The 23822-nt window shown below is 41.5% G+C and overlaps 1 protein-coding gene across 2 annotated transcripts; it reads left to right on the top strand.

Moving 5' to 3' along the window:
• The first annotated feature begins 817 nt into the window (after positions 1-817).
• On the top strand, positions 818-21857 carry LOC140125656 (C2 calcium-dependent domain-containing protein 4C-like). Of its 2 annotated transcripts, none has more exons than XM_072144524.1 (2): positions 818-1018; positions 20569-21857. In XM_072144524.1, exon 2 carries the CDS (start codon positions 20645-20647, stop codon positions 21803-21805), a length of 1161 nt encoding a protein of 386 aa, XP_072000625.1. In that variant the 5' UTR covers positions 818-1018; positions 20569-20644; the 3' UTR covers positions 21806-21857. The 2 variants fall into 2 exon arrangements, with proteins under 2 accessions (XP_072000625.1, XP_072000624.1); XM_072144523.1 differs by lacking the exon at positions 818-1018 and adding an exon at positions 6349-6439.
• Positions 21858-23822: the final 1965 nt, after the last annotated feature.

The raw sequence follows: 23822 nt of genomic DNA, 5'->3' as shown, positions 1-23822 counted from the left end.
GTGGGATCCTGGTCCACTCTTCTTCAGGGTCAGGACAGGTCTCCACAGTTCTGTGACTGTTGTGGGATTCTTTGCCATAATTTTGTCACCAAGGAATTTTCAGAGGTTTTCTATTGGGTTTAGATCAGAAAATTGCTGGCTGATTGAGTAAAGAACACAAAGTAGGAACCTTGTGTTGATGAAGAAGGTTCTGATATCCACTTGAATTCACTCTGCCATGTAGCTGTATGAGAGGTCCAACTCCTGTTACAGAAAACATTCCCCAAACCATGACACTTTCTCCACCACCTTTCACTGACTTCTTTACATGACGAACATAATTTTTCACATCAAACCCAAATAAATTGAACCGGGTTGGACACCTTGCGCTCCGGGGGGCCTTCGGGTGATGAAGCCTGAGTGCCCAGGCTAATTTGCATAACTGTTATTTCACTATATTTCTGCAATCTAGGGATATAATAAAATAAGTCCTGAGGAACTTCTTACTAGCATATGCAACATCCCCCACCGGGGCCTAGCCCTTGAGGTGAGGCCTGGAGACAGTCAGGGCCCGCGGTACCGGAGTGGCTGGCGGTTGCGGCCTAAGCACGCTATTGTCACGGTGCTTGGTAGGGGGGAACCGGAGGGCTGTCCTACAGCCTGGCAGGTCTCCAGCAGGGTGGTGTTGGCAAGAAATGATGAGGGAGAGGCTGCTATAGCGGATCTCCCTGGGGCAACCCCTTAATGTCCCGAGTGTGAGTCTCTGGGTGATGGACAGGGTGCCGGTGATTAAGGCAGCCGTATTAGCAGGGACCAGACGGAGACAGAAGTTGAAGAAAACAACTTACAGTTCTTTATTTGAACCGGCAGGAACCGCAGCAACGTGCCTTTAACAGGTAGATGGAGTGCTGAGATGCTTTTGGAGGGAGCCTCAGGAGATAGTTCACCAGCCTGGATGTAGACGGCAGGCTGGGAGGCAGCTGTGTCCTAATAGGATGCTTCAGCTGGTCCTGTAGAGCTTCAGGTATCACCTTTAAAGGTAAGATGATACCCCTTTCCTCACTATACTAACTCTAGTCTTCTTGCTCCACTCTTCAGAGGCAGGGGCTAGGCTCTTCCTGCTCTGGTATGGGCTAGACAGAGATTCCTCACTCACTCCCTAGATAGACATACTAGAATTCTCTCCAGAACATTCCTGGCCAGGGGTTTTATTACTTCCCCTTGGTCAGGTGGTGGCTGCTCCTCCAATCACATCTCAGCTTACAGAGGACAGGATGTAACACAAGACATTGGATGATAGATTTTACATCATACACAGATTAACTTCTGCCTTGCCAGGCAGGATTCACCACTGCAATATCCCCTATGTCCTATCAGGACCATGTAGTGTGATGTGGTTACATGCAGGTGGGATGTATTCGCAAACACTCCTTCGCCATTGCATCGGCGAGGGTGTTGCACATACATCTACCATATCTTACTTAACTGATGGTAGATGTCCTTTGATTCCATGGTGCTGTACAATCAGTACATTACATTAATACAAGAACAAAGGCAAGTACAGTACAAATACAAAAATACAGTGATCGTCAGACAACGGAAGGGGATATGTGAGGGGATGTGGAGACACAAGGTGAGGGATCAGAGCAGTGCAGTTATTGTCCATTGTAGGCAATCATAAACATGTTGGTTTTCAGATTACATTTGAAGGTTTGGAAAGTGGTGGACAGTCTGACACATTTTGGTAGAGCGTTCCACAGTATGGGATATGCACGGCAGTCATTCTGGCAGTAATTACTCCACCTGCGTCTTTATCCTTCTTCTACACAATGGGGAGATATACTATGCTTTCTCTGCCAGGTCTGAGTGTTTTCTGCCCCACACGCTACTTTCTACAGGGAGTGGAGCAGGCAGAGGCCTGAACACAATGGCTCACATTTGCCATAATCCCTGGATGAAATGGAATTGGATGAAATTTGTGGGGTTCTGGGGACTGGCAGGTAAGCACCAGTCAAACAGCCGTGACAAAAGAAAGAAGCTACCTCCATGGAGTACACGACCATGGGCATGAGCACATAGAAGTAAATGGGAATGTGTGCTAGCTGCAAAAATTACTAACACATGGCCCATTCATGTGCATGAGCCCTAACACAGAAGCCAGACAGCAGAGGAAGCCTGATGGGCTTTGGTGGGTGATTCCAGGGCCCCTTAGTGATGTCTTTTCATTGGCTGTTACAATGAGCATAGAGGGTATCCCCTCCCCCTGAAATTGCTGTTGCTGCAGGAACACAGGCAGATGGAGAGTTTCATTGTAGTTATTTTGATATTAGCCTGCGCCTCACTATTATGTTTTGACCAGTTTTGTTCCGACCTGATTTCTGTGAAGTTTCTCTTTAGTGTTCTTTTTTCATCCCTTTGCTGTTCAGCGACTGATGCCCAGTTGTTGATTTTGACTTCGCACAGACTGGCAATAAGGCAGGTATAGTGGTTGTGGGAGAGTTTATGTCATTATGTCAATATAGAATATTTTCATAATGCTATTGACCAAATCGGCACAGAAATACACTGTCTTGCTACAACCAGCAATAAAAGAGTACACAAAATGTGTTAGGTCAACATCTGCAAAGAGTTTTTATGTTCTCTCCGTGTTTGTGTGGGTTTCCTCTAGGTCCTCCTGTTTCCTCCTACACTCCAAAAACATACTGGTAGGTTGATTAGATTGTGAGCCCCATGGGGACATAGACAGATTGTGCACTTTATAAATATTATGTGTTATAAGAGGGCATGTCTACCATTTTCTGCTGACCATCAGAAGGTGGGCAACCCCCTATAAACCTAGGGTGTTGGTCACTATTTAGCAACTTGTAGCCATACAAGTGTTTAATTAACCGAAAGGAGCAATTCATCTGTAAATCATGCTTGGTAATTGGTTGCCATGGATATACAACTTAACAAAATGAGTTTCTGTAATGAGTTTGTAAGTCATCAACAGAAATTAAGCTAGAAATCTTCTATTGCTTATATCCAGTTCAAAGCAACAATTCACTTTTTGGTCAGTGAAAATTGGCAATATTCCATCAGATTTCAATTAGTTTTCTTTCAGACTTATGTGTATGTCAGCTTTTCACATACAATTTAACTGTGTTTTTCATGCATGTAAAAAAAATGATAATGTGGTCTATGTTTTCTATGCTACAGAACCAGTGAAAATCACACTTGTATATGGCAGTGCATTTCTGATACATTCCATTTGTCTTAAACTGGGTCTCTTGCAGAAGTAGAGCATGCTGCTATTTTCCCACACATTAAAAATAATACATTGAATAAAATGGGTCGGTGTCGAATTTGTATACCCAGTGTCACAAACAGTTCAAATAAACACATGGGGGAGGTTTATAAGAAGTGTCTGGGAGCAGAATTGTTCTAGTTGCCCATAGGGTGATGCCGCACATGGCTTTTTGAACCCATTTTTGGTCCGTTTTTAAACAGTCCTTCCAAAAACGCATGTGGTTTTGAAAAACGCATGCGTTTTTTGAAAACCCATCCGTTTTTGACCAGTTTTAATTAAGATAATTGGTAAAACCTGTCAAAAAGGCAAGCGTTTTTTAAAAAACACATGCGTTTTTTTATAGCATGCGTTGTTTAACGGACTGCTTCAAAATGGACCAAAAACGGGTTCAAAATGCCATGTGTGACATCACCCTTAGCGACCAATCATAACTCAGTTTTCATTTTCCCACAGTGGTTTATAAAATCAAAGGTGAGCTCTAACTGGTTTTCATGGGCAACTAGAAAAGTTTTACCTCAAACACTTGGGCTTGGGCTTTTTATCTACGGGACAAATTGTACTTTTTAGTGGCGCCATTTAATATGCCATACAATGTACTGGAAAACTGGAAAAAAAATTCCAAGCGCAGTAAAATTCACAAAAAAACACATTTGCTGCATTTTCTTGTGGGCTCTGTATTTTCGGCTTTCATTCTGCTCTCCAAATTATACTTCCTCATTATTGTTTGGGTTGGTAAGATACCAAATTTATAAAATTTTTGTAGATATAAAAAAATGTGAATCTTTTATACAAAAGAAAATATTTGCCATTTTGCCAAATTCTGAGGCCAATAACTTTTTCACACTTTGGTGTACGTCAGGTGTCATTTTTTGCAGTAAGCACTAACATTTTGATTTATATCAATTTGGGACCTATATGACTGTTTGATAATTTTTTTATTCAAATATTCATGGTTTGAAAATGGCTAAAAAGTGGAGATTCTGACATTTGGGTGCTATTTTCCGTTACGGTGTTCATGGCTGGGAATAAACTTTCTAAAATTTTGATAGAACTGGTATGTTTATGATTTTTACTGTTTATTTTTAGATGTCTCAGTCAGTAGGAGAAGTTAAAAATAGGGGCACTATACCGTCTCTTTATGATTCAAATGCAGGTCGTCTTCTGGGATGGCAATAGTATAAGACAAATGGCGGTGGTGCTCAGCCCATAACAATAATAATAATCTTTATTTATAAAGCGCCGTAGCACTTTACAAATCATAGGGGACATATACAAATAAAATATTACATTACACAGAACAAACAGTCATAAGGAACAATATGTCGCACACGATCGGATTTAGTCGCAAACGTGCTGGCTTACATGCGACACAAATAGGGGGAGGGCCGTCGGATGATCCGATGTATTCGGACAAACTGCATGATTTAACTTAAAAATTGTGTCGCAAGCCATGCAATGACATGCAACGGGAGGAAGATGGTGAACTCCGGCAGACCTGAGCGGGGAAGCGACACATGCAGGATATTGGGTGCACAAGCTTCTCGAATCGCGGCACAGTGCATTGTCGTCGGACAATGCACTTTCGGGATCTCCTCCGGACCGGGTAAGGGAATTTTCCCCAATATGTCAATGACACAGCAGCAAGGAAAAATCGCGGCACTCACCATAAAATTTTCTTCTTTATTTGATCCAAACATACAAAGCATCTAACACATGGCCGCTACAGGGTAAAGATGGGAGCAGGGGTATATAGGCGACAGCCATTATTTTTAGATGTGTAATAGGGAAATAGGGGTGATTTCAACTTTTACTTTTTTTCTGTTTAATTTTACTATTATTTCAGACCCTCTAGGGTACTTAAACCCTGCACGGTCTGATTGCTCATACTATATACTGCATATAGTAATTTTATTGCTGATCTCTAATAGCCTTTGTGGCTATTAGTGATTACTATCCATGGCAGGCCTATGAGTCCTTATGAGACTGTAGACTTACGGCACCCCACCGGGGGTAAAGGTGAGACAATTGGCCATCCAGGCGTGTGTCAGCAGTGTTATACAGACGCTACTAGCTGTGTATGAAGAGAGCTCAGCCCATGAGCACTCTCCATACATCCTTCTCTGATAGCACTCCCAAAGCCTATTTGGCTCATTCGCATAATTACAAAAGTTGATTTTAAGAGAAAGGAGGCAGTGGATAACAAATATCAGATTATCACCACAGTCACGGTGCCTGGATCTATGACTAAGTGTCCTTGGTGCTTGATTTTGTTGGTAAATTTCCTTTAAAGCAAGTTATTGTGAATCATTTGAGGTATTCTGTATTTCTATAGTCTAAGCCTCACCATACAATATATTTGCTGATAAGGTGAACATCATTATTTTTATCCATTGTAGTATTTTTTTTTAGAAAATTAAGCAAAATGACACATCCTTTCCTCATGTTCTTTGGAACCTGTAATTTTCCATTAGCCCCCTAAGTTACAGAATCAGCTTTGTTGGTTAGAATTTGCACTCAGCTCACCTTCCCTGCAGAAGTGGTACCAGGCTGATCAAGCACCTTTCCTACTAACACCGTTGTTAAGGTGACTGATGAGGTTGCTCTGATGAACAAAGTACACGTATCACTTTAGCAGATACAATTTCCTGAAAGGTGCAGGGAGGCACATGGAAAGTCCAGGGTTTCAGATTATCACTGTCAAGCACCCACATCACCACCAATTGATTAACTGCACATCACATTATGCGTCTAGTAAATTGCAGGATATCCAATAATACATGAATATACACCTGTCTAGTAGAAATGACATGACGTGTGCTTACTATAAAGCAGTATATCTGTGTGTTGACTTGTGCTTGCGTATAAATGAGGCTGATGCTGCATTTAATACAACGTTACACCTCTAAAAAGTTTAACTAGGACATATAGTTATATTACAGCACATTATAAGATTACTGGCATTGATAAGGTTAAGTAGTGGAAGAGCGGTTGCAATTTTCCTATCTGAGGGGCTGTGTCCACATATGTTAATGAGGTCTGATCTTATTGGACGGAGTCTTAATCGTGCATCTACCTATTTATAGGGTAATACAAAACCTTCCTGGTGACTGACCTCACCTGTCTTACTGATACCTCCAACATGGCACCAACACGCTGCTGTGACTGGGACTGGTAGGTCCTTATTTCTTCATTCTCCAATATGATAATGATTCTTCACTTACAAATATTTAATAATAGTAGCTTCTTTTAATACTTTACATTGTACAAGTGTGAGGTTGAAATGAAATAGCATTACAAGATTTGATAGCATTTGTGTGACATCATAGTGATTTGGAGAATTTCTCATCCAATATATAAAGCTGAGTGTATGTATATATTTATGTCCACTCAAAGAATCTGCACCGTAACATTTACAATCACCAAATTTTGCACAGCCACTCCCTGTGAATATGGAAGTTAAAATTTCCAAAATACACATATTACCACCATATACAGGAGCCATTGTCTGTTGGCTGCTGTGGCAGATAGCAACCAATCACAGCTCAGCTACTATTTGCCACAGGTCATTAGTATGAGCTCTGAACTTTGATTGGTTACTTTAAGCAATAAGTATAAGACAGCTTATGCGTGCGGTAAGATGGATGAACGCTGGAAGACAGAGAAAGAGAGACGGAGAGAGATGGATAGAGACACAGATAGAAAGGCAAAGAGAGAGACAGACAGAGGGAGAGAAAAATTTAGAGAGATGGACAGATAGAGAGACAGAGAGAGAGACAGACAGAGTGAAAAAGATAGAGAGATAGGTAGAGACAAATGGGCAGAGAGAGACAGACAGAGAGAGTGAGAGAAATATATAAAGAGAGAGATAAAGGTACAAAATATTTTTTGTTATTCTATTCTATTTTGTTATGAGCAGTTATTAATTATCCCGGGCAACCCCAGGGGCTATAGCGAGAATATATTTATTTTTATCTTCACTTCCCTTTTTAGGCTATTTTTGCGTAAAATTAAAAATCCTACTCAAAACATTCGATTTAAAAATCATCCAATATATAAACGTGCCTGTACAAGATGATGCTTACGTAAGTCAATGCTCTGTATTTAGTTGGGTAGAAACATTTAAAGAACATGTCAAGCAAAACTTCTCTCATCCAGTCACACTGATTTTCTAAAACATGTGACATTAGAAGATCACATAGGTGAAGCATGTGATTCCTGCTAATTTCCAAAAGCCCTTAGGCACTAGTAATGTTCTGGTTACTGGACACAGCTTTTGTACAGGTGACGAAGGCTGAGGACAATTGACTTTAAATACAGGCGGTCCCCTACGTAAGGACACCAGACTTACAGACAACCCCTAGTTACAGACTGGCCCCTGATAATTGACAATGGACTTTAAATACAGGCGGTCCCCTACTTAAGGACACCAGACTTACAGACGACCCTTAGTTACAGACTGACCCCTCTGCCCACTGTGACCTTTGGTGAAACTCTCTGAATGCTTTACTATAGTCCCAGATTGCAATAATCAGCTGTAAGGTGTCTTTATTGATAATCCTTGGTCCCATTACAGCATTGTCACCGGGGCAAAACATTTTTTTGTCTGGATCTACATTATAAAATATACAGTTTCGACTTACATACAAATTCAATATAAGAACAAACCTCTGGAACCTATCTTACCTTAACCCGGGGACTGCCTGTACATCATTTTGTACTCATAAGCATTGCCTCTTTACATTGTCCAATAAAATCTGCCCACAATTGTCACCCCCCCCCCATTCTATGTTATTAGCAGCACATTTCTAATTACTAAAGGTGATATTCTGCTGACAATCCTGAAACTGGTATACTGCATAAAAGATACAGGGGCTTATTTGCTAAGGGTCCGCTGCCACACTTTTGGCAGATTTTCCGACGCTTTCAGGATTTGCGCCGCTTTGACAGGTATTTAATTGGGGACTGTGTTGCATGCGATTGAATTGTGGTGCTGCTGCGCTGGCTTTCATGCGGCAGAAATGGGGGGCGGTCCGTCGGACGATCCAACTGATTCGGAATGAGCAGAGGATGTAAGTTTCAAATTGTGTCGCAAGATCAAGCACTTAAATAGAAAAGAAGAAGGTGAACTCCGGTGCCCCACAGTCTGCCATTAAACAAGTGTTATCTCTTTGCACCCCCCCTCAATTTTCCATTTACAGTACAAGTTTAATAGTAGTACCGTATTTTCCGGACTATAAGGCGCACATAAAAACCTAAGATTTCCTTAGAAATCCAAAGTGCGCCAAGTGCGTAAGTAGGGTCCGCTGCCCTCCTCCACCTGAACGGACCCCCTTCCCCATCTTCCTGGGGAGACCGCTCACCTCTTGCCGGGTCTGTGGAGAGTCGCTGGTTGCGACCTCTCCGCTCGGTTTTCACACCACGCCCCCGGACCCTGCGTCTTATAGTCCGGTGCGCCTTATATATGGAATTATTCCATATATAAGGCCTTTATTAGTAATGCGCCTTATAGTCCGGTGCGCCTTATCACCAGGAAAATACGGTAACTATGTTACTGGCAAACTTAGGGTGTCAATCAGATGACTGTAAATCACTGACTATGCAGTGGCCGGATTTTACGGACCAGTCACAGCGCCAAGGATGGTGTTCTGAGCATCATAGTGATATATGATACATGAGTCGGTTCCCCAGCACTGTTGTCAGTCCGTGAAATATACGCACTGCATGGTACGGTATTCACTGACTAACGATGGCTGTTTGTTTTAACCCTTAATTGCAATGAGTGAAAGCAGCCTAAGAAGATTTGCTTCTGATATTTGGACCAATAATTGAGTGCTGCAATAAGCACTTAAGTAAAAAGGAATATTAAGGTAAAACGCTGTGCTTAGAATATCAGATCTACAGTAGTTAAATCACTTGGCATTTCCAAACGATTTGAGTCCTAATAGAAACCATTTATTCAAAGTAGTGATTTCCTGCCTTTAGATATCAAAAGATAATTTTTACTACATTTCCTATTTGATAAGCTTTTGCAAAAGCATAAAGCAGATTTTTAATATGCAGCATATTACTTTCCAAGCTTTTCATCAATTATCTCATAAATGTAAATGTTACTGTCACCAAAAATACATCTGAATTATAATAGTTAGACAGTGATATAGGATTCTTTTTAATAGCACTGTGGAGGGAAAAAAGAACATCCAGCCCTATTCTGCTGTGGTTTATGTGCCAGAAATAGCACTAAAACTATAGCGGGAGGCTGGTTTCCCATAGGTATTAGAAGTATTTTTCAAACTGAAATACCAGCATTATTATTATTTATTTTTTTAATATAGCACTTATAATTCCTTTGTGCTCTACATTAGAGATTCACAAACATTAAGTGCAAGATCAAATTAGTACAAAATACACAAAACTACACTAAATTGGCACAAGTAGAACGGGAACCCTTCCTCACAGTCTATATAGGTATCTATGATTCTAGGAGTTCCTTGCCTCCTTGATTGGCTATAGTTCATACTGTAATCATTAGTCCAGTGGAAGGTAGGGACTCCCATCATCAGAGATGAGTATGAGTTCCTGCACAGCGTTCAGTCTGGGAAAGTATGGACATACAGGGGCACATTTACTAAGGGCTTTGCGCCAGTTTTCTGATGGACTTAACACATTTTTTAGGTGAAAATGGCTTGCACAGGTATTTAAGAAGTCACTATTGTCACTACATGTGGCGCAGCTGCACTAGCCTCCATGCGACACAATTTAGGGGACGTTCGGACCAAGTGCCATATTTAACATTAATAGTCTGTTGCAAGCCCTACGTTAAAGGTGCACCACAAAAAAGTTGGTCGGCCAGTGCAGGGAAGGGACAGATTCATGATTTCTGGCGCAAGTTCCTAATGAATCGGTCGTACAAAGCATTATACACGGGCGGAGCACTTTAAGTGAAGTTTCTGACTTTCTTAGTAAATGTGCCCCACAGTCTCAGATGCACATAACAGTGAAATTGGCCATTTGCTTCCCGCCTATTGAAATGATGGCAAGTGGCTGTACTAAATATTGTATAGTGGCTGTACAGCATATGCCGCAGTGTTACACTGCTAGCATTTTCGAAAACCTCTGATAACGCTAACAAACACTGCAGCTCTGTATAATTGAAAACGCTAGACCGCACTGTAAGAAGTCGGGCGTATTCATGAGGGGGCGGGATTAGGGAGGGTGACTGCTGCATGAAGCTTACAGCGCGGTACGGCATTTTCAATTGTTCCGATAACGCTAGCAGTGTAACACTGTGGCATATACTGTAGAACTAGGAGCTACTTACTTGACATAAACCTATGATTTTGTTTGTTTACAGAAACTCTCCTGAAGCAGTACAAAGTTGTTTATATCTGAGCAATAATTAACCACTTAATGACCGCCCTATCGGGATTCTACGGTGGTCATTAAGGGTACTTCTTCTGACACAACGGCTTTCTACGGTGGCACGTCAGAAGAAGATTTTGGGACATCGGGTTAGGTTGGTGCCGGTGTCGGGCTGTGATATCACAGCCCAGACCCGGCACTAACAACCGGGATCGGAAAAACACTGATCCCGAGTGTTTAACCTCTTACACACCACGGTCAAGCATGACCGTGCCATGGTGGTGTCCTCACCGTGGATCGGAACCCCCCTTCCCCGGTGTGCTTACCAGGGGATCCAATCCCTCTTGTTCCAGCCCCAGGTTCCGGCAAGTGACCCGAGGCTGCCGACTTCTGTCCCCGCCGGGTTCCGCCTCATGGCATGCTCAATAACCTACACTGTACACTGCAATACAAGTGTATTGCAATGTAAAGGCTTGAACAAGCAATCGGATGAACTCTTTTTCAAGCCAATAGGTGGAAAATGTAGAAAAGTAAAAAAAAAAAAAGATTAAGTCATTTTATAATTACCGTATATACTCGTGTATAAGCCGAGTTTTTCAGCACAAAAAATGTGCTGAAAAACGTCCCCTCGGCTTATACACGAGTCAATATACTTGTAAAAAATACTTAAAAATACTTTAAAAATAATAAACTTATATACTCACCCTCCGGTGGCCCCGATGTGCAGCGCTGCTCCCCCAATGTCCACGCGGCTCGTCTTCAGCCTTCCGTGCCGTCTTCTTTCTTCTGCTGGGCCATGCCATTTTTTTCCCCCCCGGGCGGCGCCTAGTATGACTTCAGCAGCGGCGCTTCATACTATGCACCTGCCGGCCGGGGGAGTGCAGTGGTGTCGCCCAGCACGATGTGACAGAAGAGGAGCCGGGAAGCCAGAAGACGAGCCGCGCGGACATCGGGAGAGCAGCGTTGCGCATCGGGGCCACCGGAGGGTGAGTATATAAGTTTATTATTTTTTAATGCTGGGCTGTATACAACTGGGGGCAGGCTGTATACTACTGGGGGCAGGCTGTATACCACTGGGGCAGGCTGTGTACCACTGGGGGCAAGCTGTATACTACTGGGGACAGGCTGTATACCACTGGGGGCAGGCTGTATACCACTGGGGGCAGGCTGTGTACCACTGGGGGCAAACTGTGTACTACTGGGGGCAAGCTGTGTACTACTGGGGACAGGCTGGGCTGGCTGTATACTGCTGGGGGCAAGCTGGGCTGGCTGTATACTACAGGGGGCAGCTGTATACTATAGGGGGCTGGTTGGCTATATACTGGGGGGGGTCTGTGACCAATGCATTTCCCACCCTCGGCTTATTCTCGAGTCAATAGGTTTTCCCAGTTTTTGGTGGTAAAATTAGGGGTCTCGGCTTATACTCGGGTCGGCTTATACCCGAGTATATACAGTACAATTAAATAAATAATTGAAATAAAAGTCCCATACTCTCCCCAGTTACACATAAAATGCAAATAAGTATATAAAACACAAAACAACATACATATTTGGTATCACCACTTCCGTATTAATCTGTACAATAAATCGAAATTGAACCCGCTCGGTGAATGACGTAAAAAAAAAACACAAAAAACTTCCTGTAATACAAAAAATGTTCTAAAAAGTGACCAAAAAAAGTTAGGTTCCCTAATATGATACAACTGAAAAGAACAACTCTTTACACAAAAAAGAAGCCCTCAACCAGATCTGACAACAGAAAAATACAGAAGTTATGGCCCTGAAAATTTGTCAATAGTAAAAACAATGCGGTTTTCTCCAATATTGGTTTTGCTAATTAAAATTGAGCAAAGATAAGAAAACCTATATAAATGAGGTATCACTGCAATCGTAGTGAACCAGAGAATAAAGATCAAATATTATTTTTACATTACAGTGAGGGGGGAAAAAAAGTGCTAAAAATCCAAAATAAAAATTGATGATTTTGTTTGTGTCCCCCTTGAAATAGTTAATAAAATCTCACAAATAAGCTTAAGACCCCTCAAAATAATTACCTGTACATTGTATGTCATCCTGCAAATAATAAGCCTCATATATTCGCATTACCAAAAAAAAATTTAAATTTATAGCTTGCACAATGTGACAATACAAATCTGCTGTGAATAGCGCTGTTTTCATTCTATGCCCGGCCGTGCGCCCATAAAGCAGTTTACCACAACATATGGGGTATCAGTACACTCGGGAGAAATTGGGCATCAAAAGTTGCAGTGCGTTTCATCATTTAATTTATTATGAAACTGTCAGTTTTGGCCTAAATTAATTTAATATCCCAAAAAATGCAAAAGCTTCTAAATCGCAGGTCCATATTGTTTTAACCCATGTGAAACACTTAAAGGGTTAATAGACTCAATAGAAGATGTTTTACATACGTTGAGGGGTGAAGTTTCTATAGTGGGGAAATTTATGTGGTTTGACTATTATTTAGGCCTTTCAAAGTCACTTGGGAACTGAGTTGTCCCTCAAAATGTGAGTTATGGCAATTTTCATGAAAATAAGAAAAATCGCACCTAAAGTTCTGCGCCTCATAACATCCTAGAAAAATGAGAGGACGCATAAAATACCATCTCAACATAAAGCAGACATTCCGTAAATGTTAATTATCATGCTTTTTGGGTAGTCTTACTTCCCGTCTAGAAAGCAGAACATTTCAAACTTGGAAAATGAAGAATTTTTACAAACTTTTGCCAAATTTTCACTTTTTTCAGACTGAATGCAAAACTTATCACTTAAATTTTACAACTACAATGCAGTAACAGTACAGTACAATGCGTCACGAGAAAACATTCTCAAAAATCACCTTGATATGTTAAAGTGCTCCAAATTTATAACCAATTATCGTGACACAGGGCAGATTTGACAAATCGAGTCTGGTCATTAAGCTGAAAACTATTGTCGGTGATAAGGGGTTAAAACATAACTTTTATTGGTTAGTTATTGTAGTGGGTAAATGTGAGACAAACTTTATTTGTTAAAAACACAAAACATGTCCGACCCCTCCTGCAGATCAATTGGTTTTGATTATTTTTACAATGACAACAACATTTGGAGCAGGAACATGGAAGTCAGTCAATGCCCAGCTCATGCAGTCATCCCTCCTCGCACAAAAGCTATGCCCACATGATCACCAGATATAATTGTACGTCCTTATGTGGAAACACACATTGTGGCTTCGCAGCTACAATTACATCCATTTGCAGATAAAAGTAAAAAAGGGACTTACCATTCTTACTGTACAAACTCTTTTTGGCCCCACTCAGCTATCATAGTATCATAGTATATAAGGCTGGAAGGAGACGCAAGTCCATCAAGTCCAACCTTTAAGAATTAAATAAATGTTTTATCCCCATAACCCGTGATATTTTTTCTCTCCAGAAAGGTATCCAGGCCTCTCTTGAACATGTACATAGAGTCCGCCATAACAACCTCCTGCGACAGAGAGTTCCATAGTCTCACTGCTCGTACAGTAAAGAACCTTTGTCTATGTTGATGGTAAAATCGCCTCTCCTCTAGGCGTAGAGGATGCCCCCTTGTCCTGGTCACAGGCCTAGGTATAAAAAGATCTTTGGTGAGATCCTTGTACTGTCCGTTCAGGTATTTGTACATTGTAATGAGGTCTCCCCTCAGTCGTCTTTTTTCTAAACTGAATAATCCCAAATTTTTTTAATCTGTCAGTGTATTCTAGTTCCCCCATTCCCCTAATAATCCTTGTTGCTCTCCTCTGCACCCGTTCCAGCTCTACTATATCCTTTTTATACACTGGTGCCCAAAACTGTACACAATATTCCATGTGTGGGCTGACCAGGGATTTGTATAAGGGCAAAACTATGTCTTTATCATGAGAATCTATTCCTCTCTTGATACATCCCATAATTTTATTTGCTTTAGCAGCAGCCGCCTAGCTCTGGTCACTAAAATTAAGTTTACCATCCACCAATACCCCCAAGTCCTTTTCAGCTTCAGTTTTACTAAGTAATTGACCGTTTAGAACATAATTATACTTTTTGTTTCCATGGCCCAAGTGCATAACTTTACATTTATCTACATTAAACCTCATCAACCATTTCTCTGCCCATCCCTCAAGCTCCCACAAATCTGTCTGTAATGCTAAACTATCGACCTCAGTATTTATTACTTTACACAGCTTAGTATCATCTGCAAATATTGAAACTTGAAGCTATAAAGGGGTATTCCAGGAATATGAACACCACAATGCTATAAATAGATGAATATAACAAAACGCATTGTCATTAGTCACAGAGCTTAAATAGTTTGATTTTATGATTTACACAATTTATGGCCTCTCTAAAGTAGGTGGAGTTATCACTAAGATGTCCGCCACTGGGTACTACAAATCCCATCATCCTTTAGTTCTCAGTAACTCCTCCTCCCTCTTATGCTCTGCTCCCAGTGATGATCTAACAGATCTGTTGCCATAGTAATGATATGTAGCTGCCATCACCAAAACACTGGCCATGCTGGATGCACTGCAACCAACCAACCACAGCCAAACAAGTGATGATCACATGACCTGCCCAGGCAGCTGGAGGACATGTGATGTGGACATGTGACCAGCAGCCATCTTCTGTCCTGTGTCTTCTCCGTGCGGAGGAAATTAACGGTCTGATTAAAGGGCCAGTAGCATTTTAATTCTTCCTTACAGTCTATGTCAGCACCATTTTCTGCTAAGGGGAGCAAAATTTTAAATAACAACTAGCTACATATTAGCTTATATTTTAAGGACCCATTTGTATATGAATTATGCTGATTCCCGGAATACCCCTTTAAGCATGGCAACTTTAAGGTGAAAGTGCCCGACAACAAAAGTTCAACTTCTGATGGTTCTGATCTGTCTGCTATATTTCTGAGATTGAACATTTTGGGGGGATCCAGATTCACAGCATGAATGATTCTGAGTCACTGCTCCTCCATGCATTACTGTCCCATACTAAAAACTTAATTACAGTACAAGACTATATTCCCAGAACAAAGCTTTCTGAAAACAGCTTTGGGCATAATGCATACAATTATTTATTTCTGTTGTGTTCTGTCTGTACTTTAACCCCTTAATGACCTGACCCTTTTTTGTGTTTATGTTTACGTTTTTTCCCCCCTCACCTTCACCAGCGTAACAAATTGTACTTCTTAGCGTCATTATTTACATTCCATGTCATGTACTGGGAACCGGGAAAAAAAATTGTGAACAAAAAATGAACTTGCCCCATTTTCTTGTGGGATTTGCTTATACAGCTTTCAATGCACATTCCAAATGACACCTCTCCTTTATTCTTTGGTTTGGTACGATCACGTGAATACTAAATTTATAAAGGTTTTCTTAGGTTTTAGTACATTTTAATATACAGGCCGGGTTAAGTACAAGATAGGGTCTGTAGGTTTGTTCTTAAGTTGAATTTGTATGTAAGTCGGAACTGTATATTTTATAATTGTAACCCCAACAAAAAATTTTTTGGTCTTTGTGACAATTGTATTTTAAAAATGTTGGGTTGTCATAAGAACCCGGATTAACAATAAATATTAACTACAGACACCTATGATAACTGTTATAGCTGATTATTGTAGCCTAGGGCTAAAGTACAGTAAATTACCAACATCCAGAGGTCCGTTTGTAACTAGGAGTCGTCTGTAAGTCGGGTGTTCTTAAGTAGGGGACCGCCTGTACTACAACCTTGAGTAGAAAAAAAAAATCTTACTTCCGCCACACTAATACATTTTTTATTCTACATTGTAAAGACCTGTGTAAGGTGTTATTTTTGGTACAAGATGAAGTCTTCATTGCTACGATTATGGAAGTTTTCATTGCTAACATTTTGGGATTTACAATCTTTTGATCACATTTTCCAATTTGTATGAGTTGCAAAATGGCGAATAAATGGCCATTAGGACGTTTGGGCACTATTTTCCATTACATGGTTCACTGTTGGGGTTAATCAGTGTGATATTTTAAGCGAGACTTTTGGGGTGTGGCAGCAATACCTAAAATTTTTATGATTTGCAGCCATTCCTCAACTTGTTTAGTTATCCTAATGGTGAATGGCAATTTGAGTCATTGGCAGTATCATAATTAGATACGTAAGCAGTGTTAGGCAAGTATGAGTTCTTTATAGATACCTTTTCTTGCAAAAATCTTCCACTGTAAAATCACACTTTATGGACATGATCTAATCACTTGTAGGGCCTAACTGAGGCAAGCTGATAAAATAATGATCCCATTGGGCCATGTTTGTATTTGCTGCAGTTATCTGCTTGCATGCAAACTGAGTAAAAAAAAAAAAAGAGTACATTTTTAAATTCAGTGGTAACCATGGATGAATGATCTCTGAATTCACATGGAATGAGTGAGCATGTGATGACAGGGCATGCCGGATGTGGGTCACTTCCTTCAGTAGGATTTGCACAGTGCTCGGTAAAATTCTGCATATGACGTCTCTATAGAGCACTGCTCCAGCTGTGTGGTTGGACTGTGCAAACAGAGCATAGAAATGAAGCTACACTCAGCCACCATAAAATCCTTAACGCTTATAGCAAGTTGTTTCATATCAGTGACATGTTCCAGTCTGGGTCAGCAGTATTACAAGAACCATTCAAAAGCTAAAGGTTGGCCTCTCTACCTCATGTTTTTTGTAGTGTGTGAGTAAGTTTGTGTGCAGGATATTAAGTAATTTACCAATATACATTTATTAAAAGTTCTGCACTGCTCTTTTCAAATGTAAAGGAAAGCCCATTTATCTCATTAGCTGCCACTCCTGTCCATAAATGGCCACAGATGGAGGATCATGTGATACAAACTGCCAATGACTAATCACCATTCCAGGACCTTAACCCCTTAAGGACGGAGGGTTTTTCGCCTCATTTCTCGCTCTCCAACTTCAAAAATCCATAACTTTTTCATTTTTCCGTGTACAGACCTGTGTGAGGGCTTATTTTGTGCGTAACAAATTTTACTTTCCCGTAATGTTATTTATTTTAACATGCCGTGTACTGCGAAGCTGAAAAAAAATTCCAAATGTGGAAAAATTGAAAAAAAACCGCACGTGCGTCACGTTCTTGTGGGCTCAGTTTTTACGACTTTCACTCTTCGCTCCAAATAACACACCTACTTTATTCTTTGGTTCGGTGCGATCGCGGTGATACCAAATTTATACAGGTTTTATTGTGTTTTAATACATTTTCAAAAATTAAACGAATGTGTACAAAAAAGAAAAAATTTTTTTTGCCATCTTCTGACGCTAATAACTTTTTCATACTTTGGCGCACGGAGATGTGTGAGGGGTCATTTTTTGTGAAATGAGTCGACGTTTTCATTGCTACCACTTTGAGGTCTGTGCGACATTTTGATCATTTTTTATTTCATTTTTTATGTTATGTAAAAAGGTGTAAAAGTCGCATTTCGGACATTTGGGCGCCATTTCCCGCCTCGGAGGTCACCGCCGGCCGTAACCGTTTTTTATATTTTGATAGATCGGGCATTTTGGGACGCGGCGATACCTAATATGTCTGTGATTTTTACTGTTTGTTATGTTTTATATCCGTTCTAGGGAAAGGGGGGTGATTTGAACTTTTAATATTTTATTGATTTTTTTTATTTTTTAAACTTTTTTTTTTCTTTTTTTTTTCACTATCTTTTAGACCATCTAGGGTACATTAACCCTAGATGGTCAGATCGCTGCTACCATATATTGCAATACTTCTGTATTGCAATATATGGCATTTTTGCAGCACATTCATTACAATGAGCCACTGGCTCATTGTAACGAATATGCAGCTGCCAGATAGCCTCGTGTCAAAAGAAGACACGAGGCTACCATGGCAACCGATCGCGGCCCCCCGATGACGTTCGGGGGCGTGGCGCTCGAAAAAAAGATGGCGGCGCCCGCGCGCCGCCGTCTTTTAAACGCCGCCGGCGACTTTGCCGGCGGCGTTTAGGGGGTTAATAGCCGCGATCGGTGCAAGCACCGACCGCGGTTATTAGCGGTGGGGGTTTTGTGCAAAATGCAAAAACCCCCACCTCTGTATGAAGAGGACTCAGCCCGTGAGCCCTCTTCATACATCCCTTATACCTCTGCGCCGTAGAGCTACGGCGCAGAGCGTTAAGGGGTTAAAGGGAACCTGCCACCACATTTTACCCCACTAAACCAATAGCCCTCTATGCAAGGGTATGGAATGTTCTTTCTAAAATTCCCTCTTTTATGTGAAATTTTACCCTTATATACCCTTTACCTACATATAAAAGAAAATCTCAACCAAAGTCAGACACATCTATCCCTTCTCATCTCTATACTGTTTCCCAACAATATGGTTTCTACACTGCTCTTTCATATGTAAAGTAAAGACCCTGCTTCAGAAAATGGTTTTTACCTCATCAGCTGCCCATGGCCAATCACCATTCCGAGACCTTAAAGGGAACCTGCCACCAGGTTTTCCCCACTAAACTACCAGCCCCCTCAGGGACGGTGTTAAATGTCCTTCTCAAGAATTCCCTCTCTAATGTGAAAACTATCTACTTATAAAATAATTCTCCCCTAAAGTCAGGCAAATATGACCCTTCTCACTCAGGGGAGTGTTAATCTAGAAGCCCCTATAACATCTGGAATATGACTATGTAAGCTACAGAACCGGAGATACGGATTGGAAATGCAAGCTACCGATAAGCATCCAATTCCTGCCTATTTTTTTAACTGCTTATACGTCCATTTCTGTAGCTCACAGAACCAAAAGCCTGATAAGATAACATTCTTATCTTTAAAATGACATAAGTAGCCTGTTTCTAGGTACTATAGAACCAAAGATAGGGGCTTCTGAAATGATACTCCTTCTGAAACCACTAAACCTGACTCGTCCAATGTGAAAACGAGTAATTTTCCTGACTTTTAAGGGTCAACAGGTGAGATTTCACATAAATGAGGGAATTCTAGAAATTAGGATTCATATACTACCTGTGGGGGCTTGTAGTTTATTGTGGTTAAATCTGAGGACCAGTTCTCTTTAAGGTTGCATTCATGAATACTATCAAAAGCTCCTTGAAGGGCAATTGCTCTCGGACAGCTGGGATCACATGGCCCTCCTTCTGTGGCCATTATATAGACAGGAATGTCTGGCTGATGAGATTAGGTAAAATATCCACATTTCAAGCTTTATTCATAATAACAAAGTGCTATTCTCCTAAGCTTCTGTTGTAGTTTAAATGATCAATACTAGGCTTACACAACCTAGGAAAAATTAAAATGGAAAACTGCCCACTATATTATATGTCAACGGGATCTGTTACGAAACTAATCAATATGGATTAGTCATGTGAAAACTGAGCACATGATATCTGCATGAACAGAGCCTGACAATGCTGGCTGCATGCAGGGAACTGGAAAACTGTTTTTTTTCTATTGCACACAACTTACTTCTTTTTTCCTGTTTTGTGATGTAACTGCGTACTTTGTAGACTTATGTAATCGAATAAAATATTTAGAAAAAAAAGTTTAAAAGAAATAAAAAGACACCTTAGACCTTATAAATCCCCTGTTGTGGATGCTCCAACACCCCCTCCTCCCCACGTCTAGACTTTCTCATCACAGAAGAAATATTAAGACCAATAATTAACTTAGTTGTAATTTCCTGCATGTAGAAATAGACCAGGAAGTAGAAAGCAGTGAATGTCCAGGAAATGATTGAACAGCAACAGCGGGGGATCTGAGAGATGACTGAATTTTTTATATTTTACTTATTCTAACCCCACTTATTCTTAAATAGAAAAATAAAATCCTACTAGATGACTTATTTATCATTCAAAAGATGTTTTCTTGCCATAGATTTGTGGATTTCAAAATATTTTTTTCCAGCGCTTGATAATTTTCCATTTTTCTATATTACAGCACGTCCGGCCTGATTTCCACCTGCGAATCTCGATGTCACTAAGAATATCCTGGACATAAAATCTGTACACTGACCATGGTGGGAACAGAGAGGCCTAGGCATTATCTTCCTACTTTCACAAATGTCTTGACTCCAGATAGCATTCCTGAATTTTGTATACCTCCCAGGCACCAAACTCAAAAAGAGCTAAGTGTAAAACTGCAATACCTATCAATTCCTGACCTCAGTATATCAGTGTTTGAAGCAGAGAGACCAAATTTATTTGACACCCATACAATTGAAGTAGACAGCGTAGATGACACTTTTGAGGAGAAGAATACTAATGCAGATCCCCAGTCTCAAGCTGCTTTGTCACTGCCCCATCTTCCAAAAACACAGACCTGCTACGGTTTTTGTACCCTGCTAGAAAGCCCTAATACAAGAAGAAAAGAATCACTATTTCACAATGACCCTGCTAATCCACCAATTCTGCTTCCTCGATCTCGCTCTAATACGTTATGTGGTAGAGGAATGTCCCCACCAAACAGTTGCAGCACTATCAAGCTAAGGCCACTAAAACGGTCTGGAACGTTAGATAGTGACACAACATCATCTAACGACTCCTCTCCTTTTAGCTCCCCTCTGCTCCACAGATCTCTGCCTATTACATTGTTAAAAGCCTTCAACCAGCAAAATAAATTGTCCAGGGCAAAAAAGGTTGGCTACAAGTCTTCTGCTGTGAGGAACAGTTCACTGTCTACTGATGAAGATAGCTCAACAGACAGTAGTCCATGTGTCACCAGAAGAGCATCCCAAGAGTTTGTTTATTACTCTCCAGCACATTCAGGCACTGGGCTCTTATTGTCTCCTGGGCAATTTCCCATAGATAATGCCGTATCTCTGGATACAGGAGGAGTCTTAAGGCTGTCCACTGAATATCGACCAGAAAACCTGAGACTCCGCGTTCGTCTTGTCAGTGCAGAAGGTCTATACAAACACTCAATAGATCAGAAAAACATCAGTTGCTACATTTCCATGTCATTGGTACCAGGCAAAAATCAAAAGCAAAAAAGCACCCTGATCCGCGGAAGCCGTAACCCAATCTTTAATGAAGATTTCTTTTTTGAGGGGCTAGAGCCTCACAATCTTCTCCAGAAAGCTCTGAAGATAAAAGTCTTGAATAAAGGATGTGGAGTGAGAAGAGAAAGTGTTTTGGGGAGGAGTAAGCTCCATCTTCTTAATGTTTTAGTGCATTAATATATTAATTCATTATGCACTGAACTTAAATAAAATATTAAGTTCAATTTCATGGTTTGGTGTCTGCATCTTATTTTTATAAGGACATATAACACAGCATAAGGATTTGTGTGCACAGCTAATCATCCATTTTGCTGCAAATGATTTGAAATAATAACCCCTGTTACGGGGGTTTTAGAAGTTTGTAGACTTGCTTTTTGTTGGTCTTATTATGCACCAAAAAATGTGGCAAAAAAGTGTCAGGAAACTAAAAGTACAAGGGCACGAAAAATTAAGCAAAAGAAAAGGCTTGTGTGACAGAAAAAAAGTTAAATTGTGGTGTCGGAAAGTGAATAATAAATGCCCCCCAAAATGTCCTCTCTAGTGTTAGCAGGGAGTAGCCTTATTTATTTTATTTGCATGAAATTGATCTTAAAGATAAGAGGATATCAGAACACTAATCCATAAAAGAATACTGGCTACTTATACAGGGTATGAAGTTATATTAAATGTACAACCATTATCGTTACAACATGTTAAAATCAAGCATTTTACATTTTAAAGTGAACCTGTTACCAGGTAAACATATTAGTATGTTAAAGGGCAGTTAGAGCTGAGTAGATGGATATATAGGGGGAATTTATCAGTGTGTCTATGGCAGGTTCCGTCGCAGGAGAATTGAAAAATAATCACAATTTTGCCGTGTGCATTTGGAGAGGTTGCAGGAAGTCTGCAAAGAGCGTTCCTGTCCTGTGCCTGCACATTTTTTAAAAACCTGCAAATGTATTTAAGCAAAACTATGCCAGCTCGACAAGGAGGGGACAGCACCCAAAGGGTCATAGACTTAGTGGACACAGCGGATAGATTGGGCGACTCCCTACTCCTTTTAAGTTTGGACACAGAATTCACATACCTCCAAACTTTTGGCCGAGAGAAAGAGGAACAAAAGCCCCTCCCCCCTAAACCACGCCAATCATCCCACCCACAAGCATATATAATATGTTGACCTTGATGGTCCCCACATGGTACAACGCCCCTTTTTTTAGCCACCCCTCTCCATTAACCTGTATAACTACACCTAATGCAATGCTGCAACATACAAATCATATAAAACCCCTCTTTAATTTTATCCTCCCTTTAATCCTTCCCCTACCCCTCCTCACATGGTGTGGTCCCTGTTCTCTATCCTCCTCATTCTGTGGCCCCCTGTCCTCCATCCTCCTTCTGTATCCCCTGTTCTCCATCCTCCTTCTGTAGCTCATGTCCTCCATCCTCCTCCTGTGGCCTCCTGTCCTCCATCCTCCTGTGGCCTCCTATCCTCCACCCCCCTCCTCCTGCGGTCCCAGTCTCCTCCAGCCTCCTCCTCCAGCATCTTCCTACTGTCCCCAGCCTCCTCCTCCTGGTCCTCAGCCTCCTCCAGACGCCTCCTCCTGTCCTCCAGTCCACCTGTGCTCTATGCTCTTCCTGTGTCCTCCAGCATCCTCCTCCTGTCCTCTACCCCCCTCCTGTTTCCTCCAGCTCCCCTCCCCCTTCCCTCTATCTTCCTGTGTCCTCCAGCCTCCTCTACCTGTCCTCCATTCTCCTCCTGTGTCCTTCAGCCTCGTCTTCCTGCCCTCCATCCTCCTCCTTCTGTTCCCAGTTCCCCCTGTCCTCTAGCCTCCTCCTGTGTCCTCCAGAAGCCTCCTCCAGTCCTCCAGCAGCCTCCTCCTGTCTCTCAGCAGCCTAGTCCTGTCCTCCAGCAGCCTCCTCCTGTCCTCCAGCAGCCTCCTCCTGTCCTCCAGCAGCCTCCTCCTGTGTCCTCCAGCAGCCTTCTCCTGTGTCCTCCAGCAGCCTCCTCCTATGTCCTCCAGCAGCCTCCTCCTGTGTCCTCCAGCAGGCTACTCCTGTCCCCCAGCAGCCTCTTGTGTCCTCCAGCAGCCTCTTCCTCTCCTTCAGCAGCCTCCTCCTGTCCCCCAGCAGCCTCCTCCTGTGTCCACCAGCAGCCTCCTCCTGTCCCCCAGCAGCCTCCTCCTGTCCCCCAGCAGCCTCCTCCTGTGTC

The sequence above is a fragment of the Engystomops pustulosus genome, chromosome 4 (genome assembly GCF_040894005.1).
Source record: "Engystomops pustulosus chromosome 4, aEngPut4.maternal, whole genome shotgun sequence".
In the NCBI taxonomy this organism is placed as follows: Eukaryota; Metazoa; Chordata; class Amphibia; order Anura; family Leptodactylidae; genus Engystomops; species Engystomops pustulosus.
The sequence above is the reverse complement of the archived record's forward strand: the minus strand, read 5'-3'. Positions and strand labels throughout refer to the sequence as shown.

What these genes read in the sequence shown, in the direction of transcription:
- LOC140125656 (XM_072144524.1), top strand. Translation starts at nt 20,645, where the DNA reads ATGGTGGGAACAGAGAGGCCTAGGCATTATCTTCCTACTTTCACAAAT.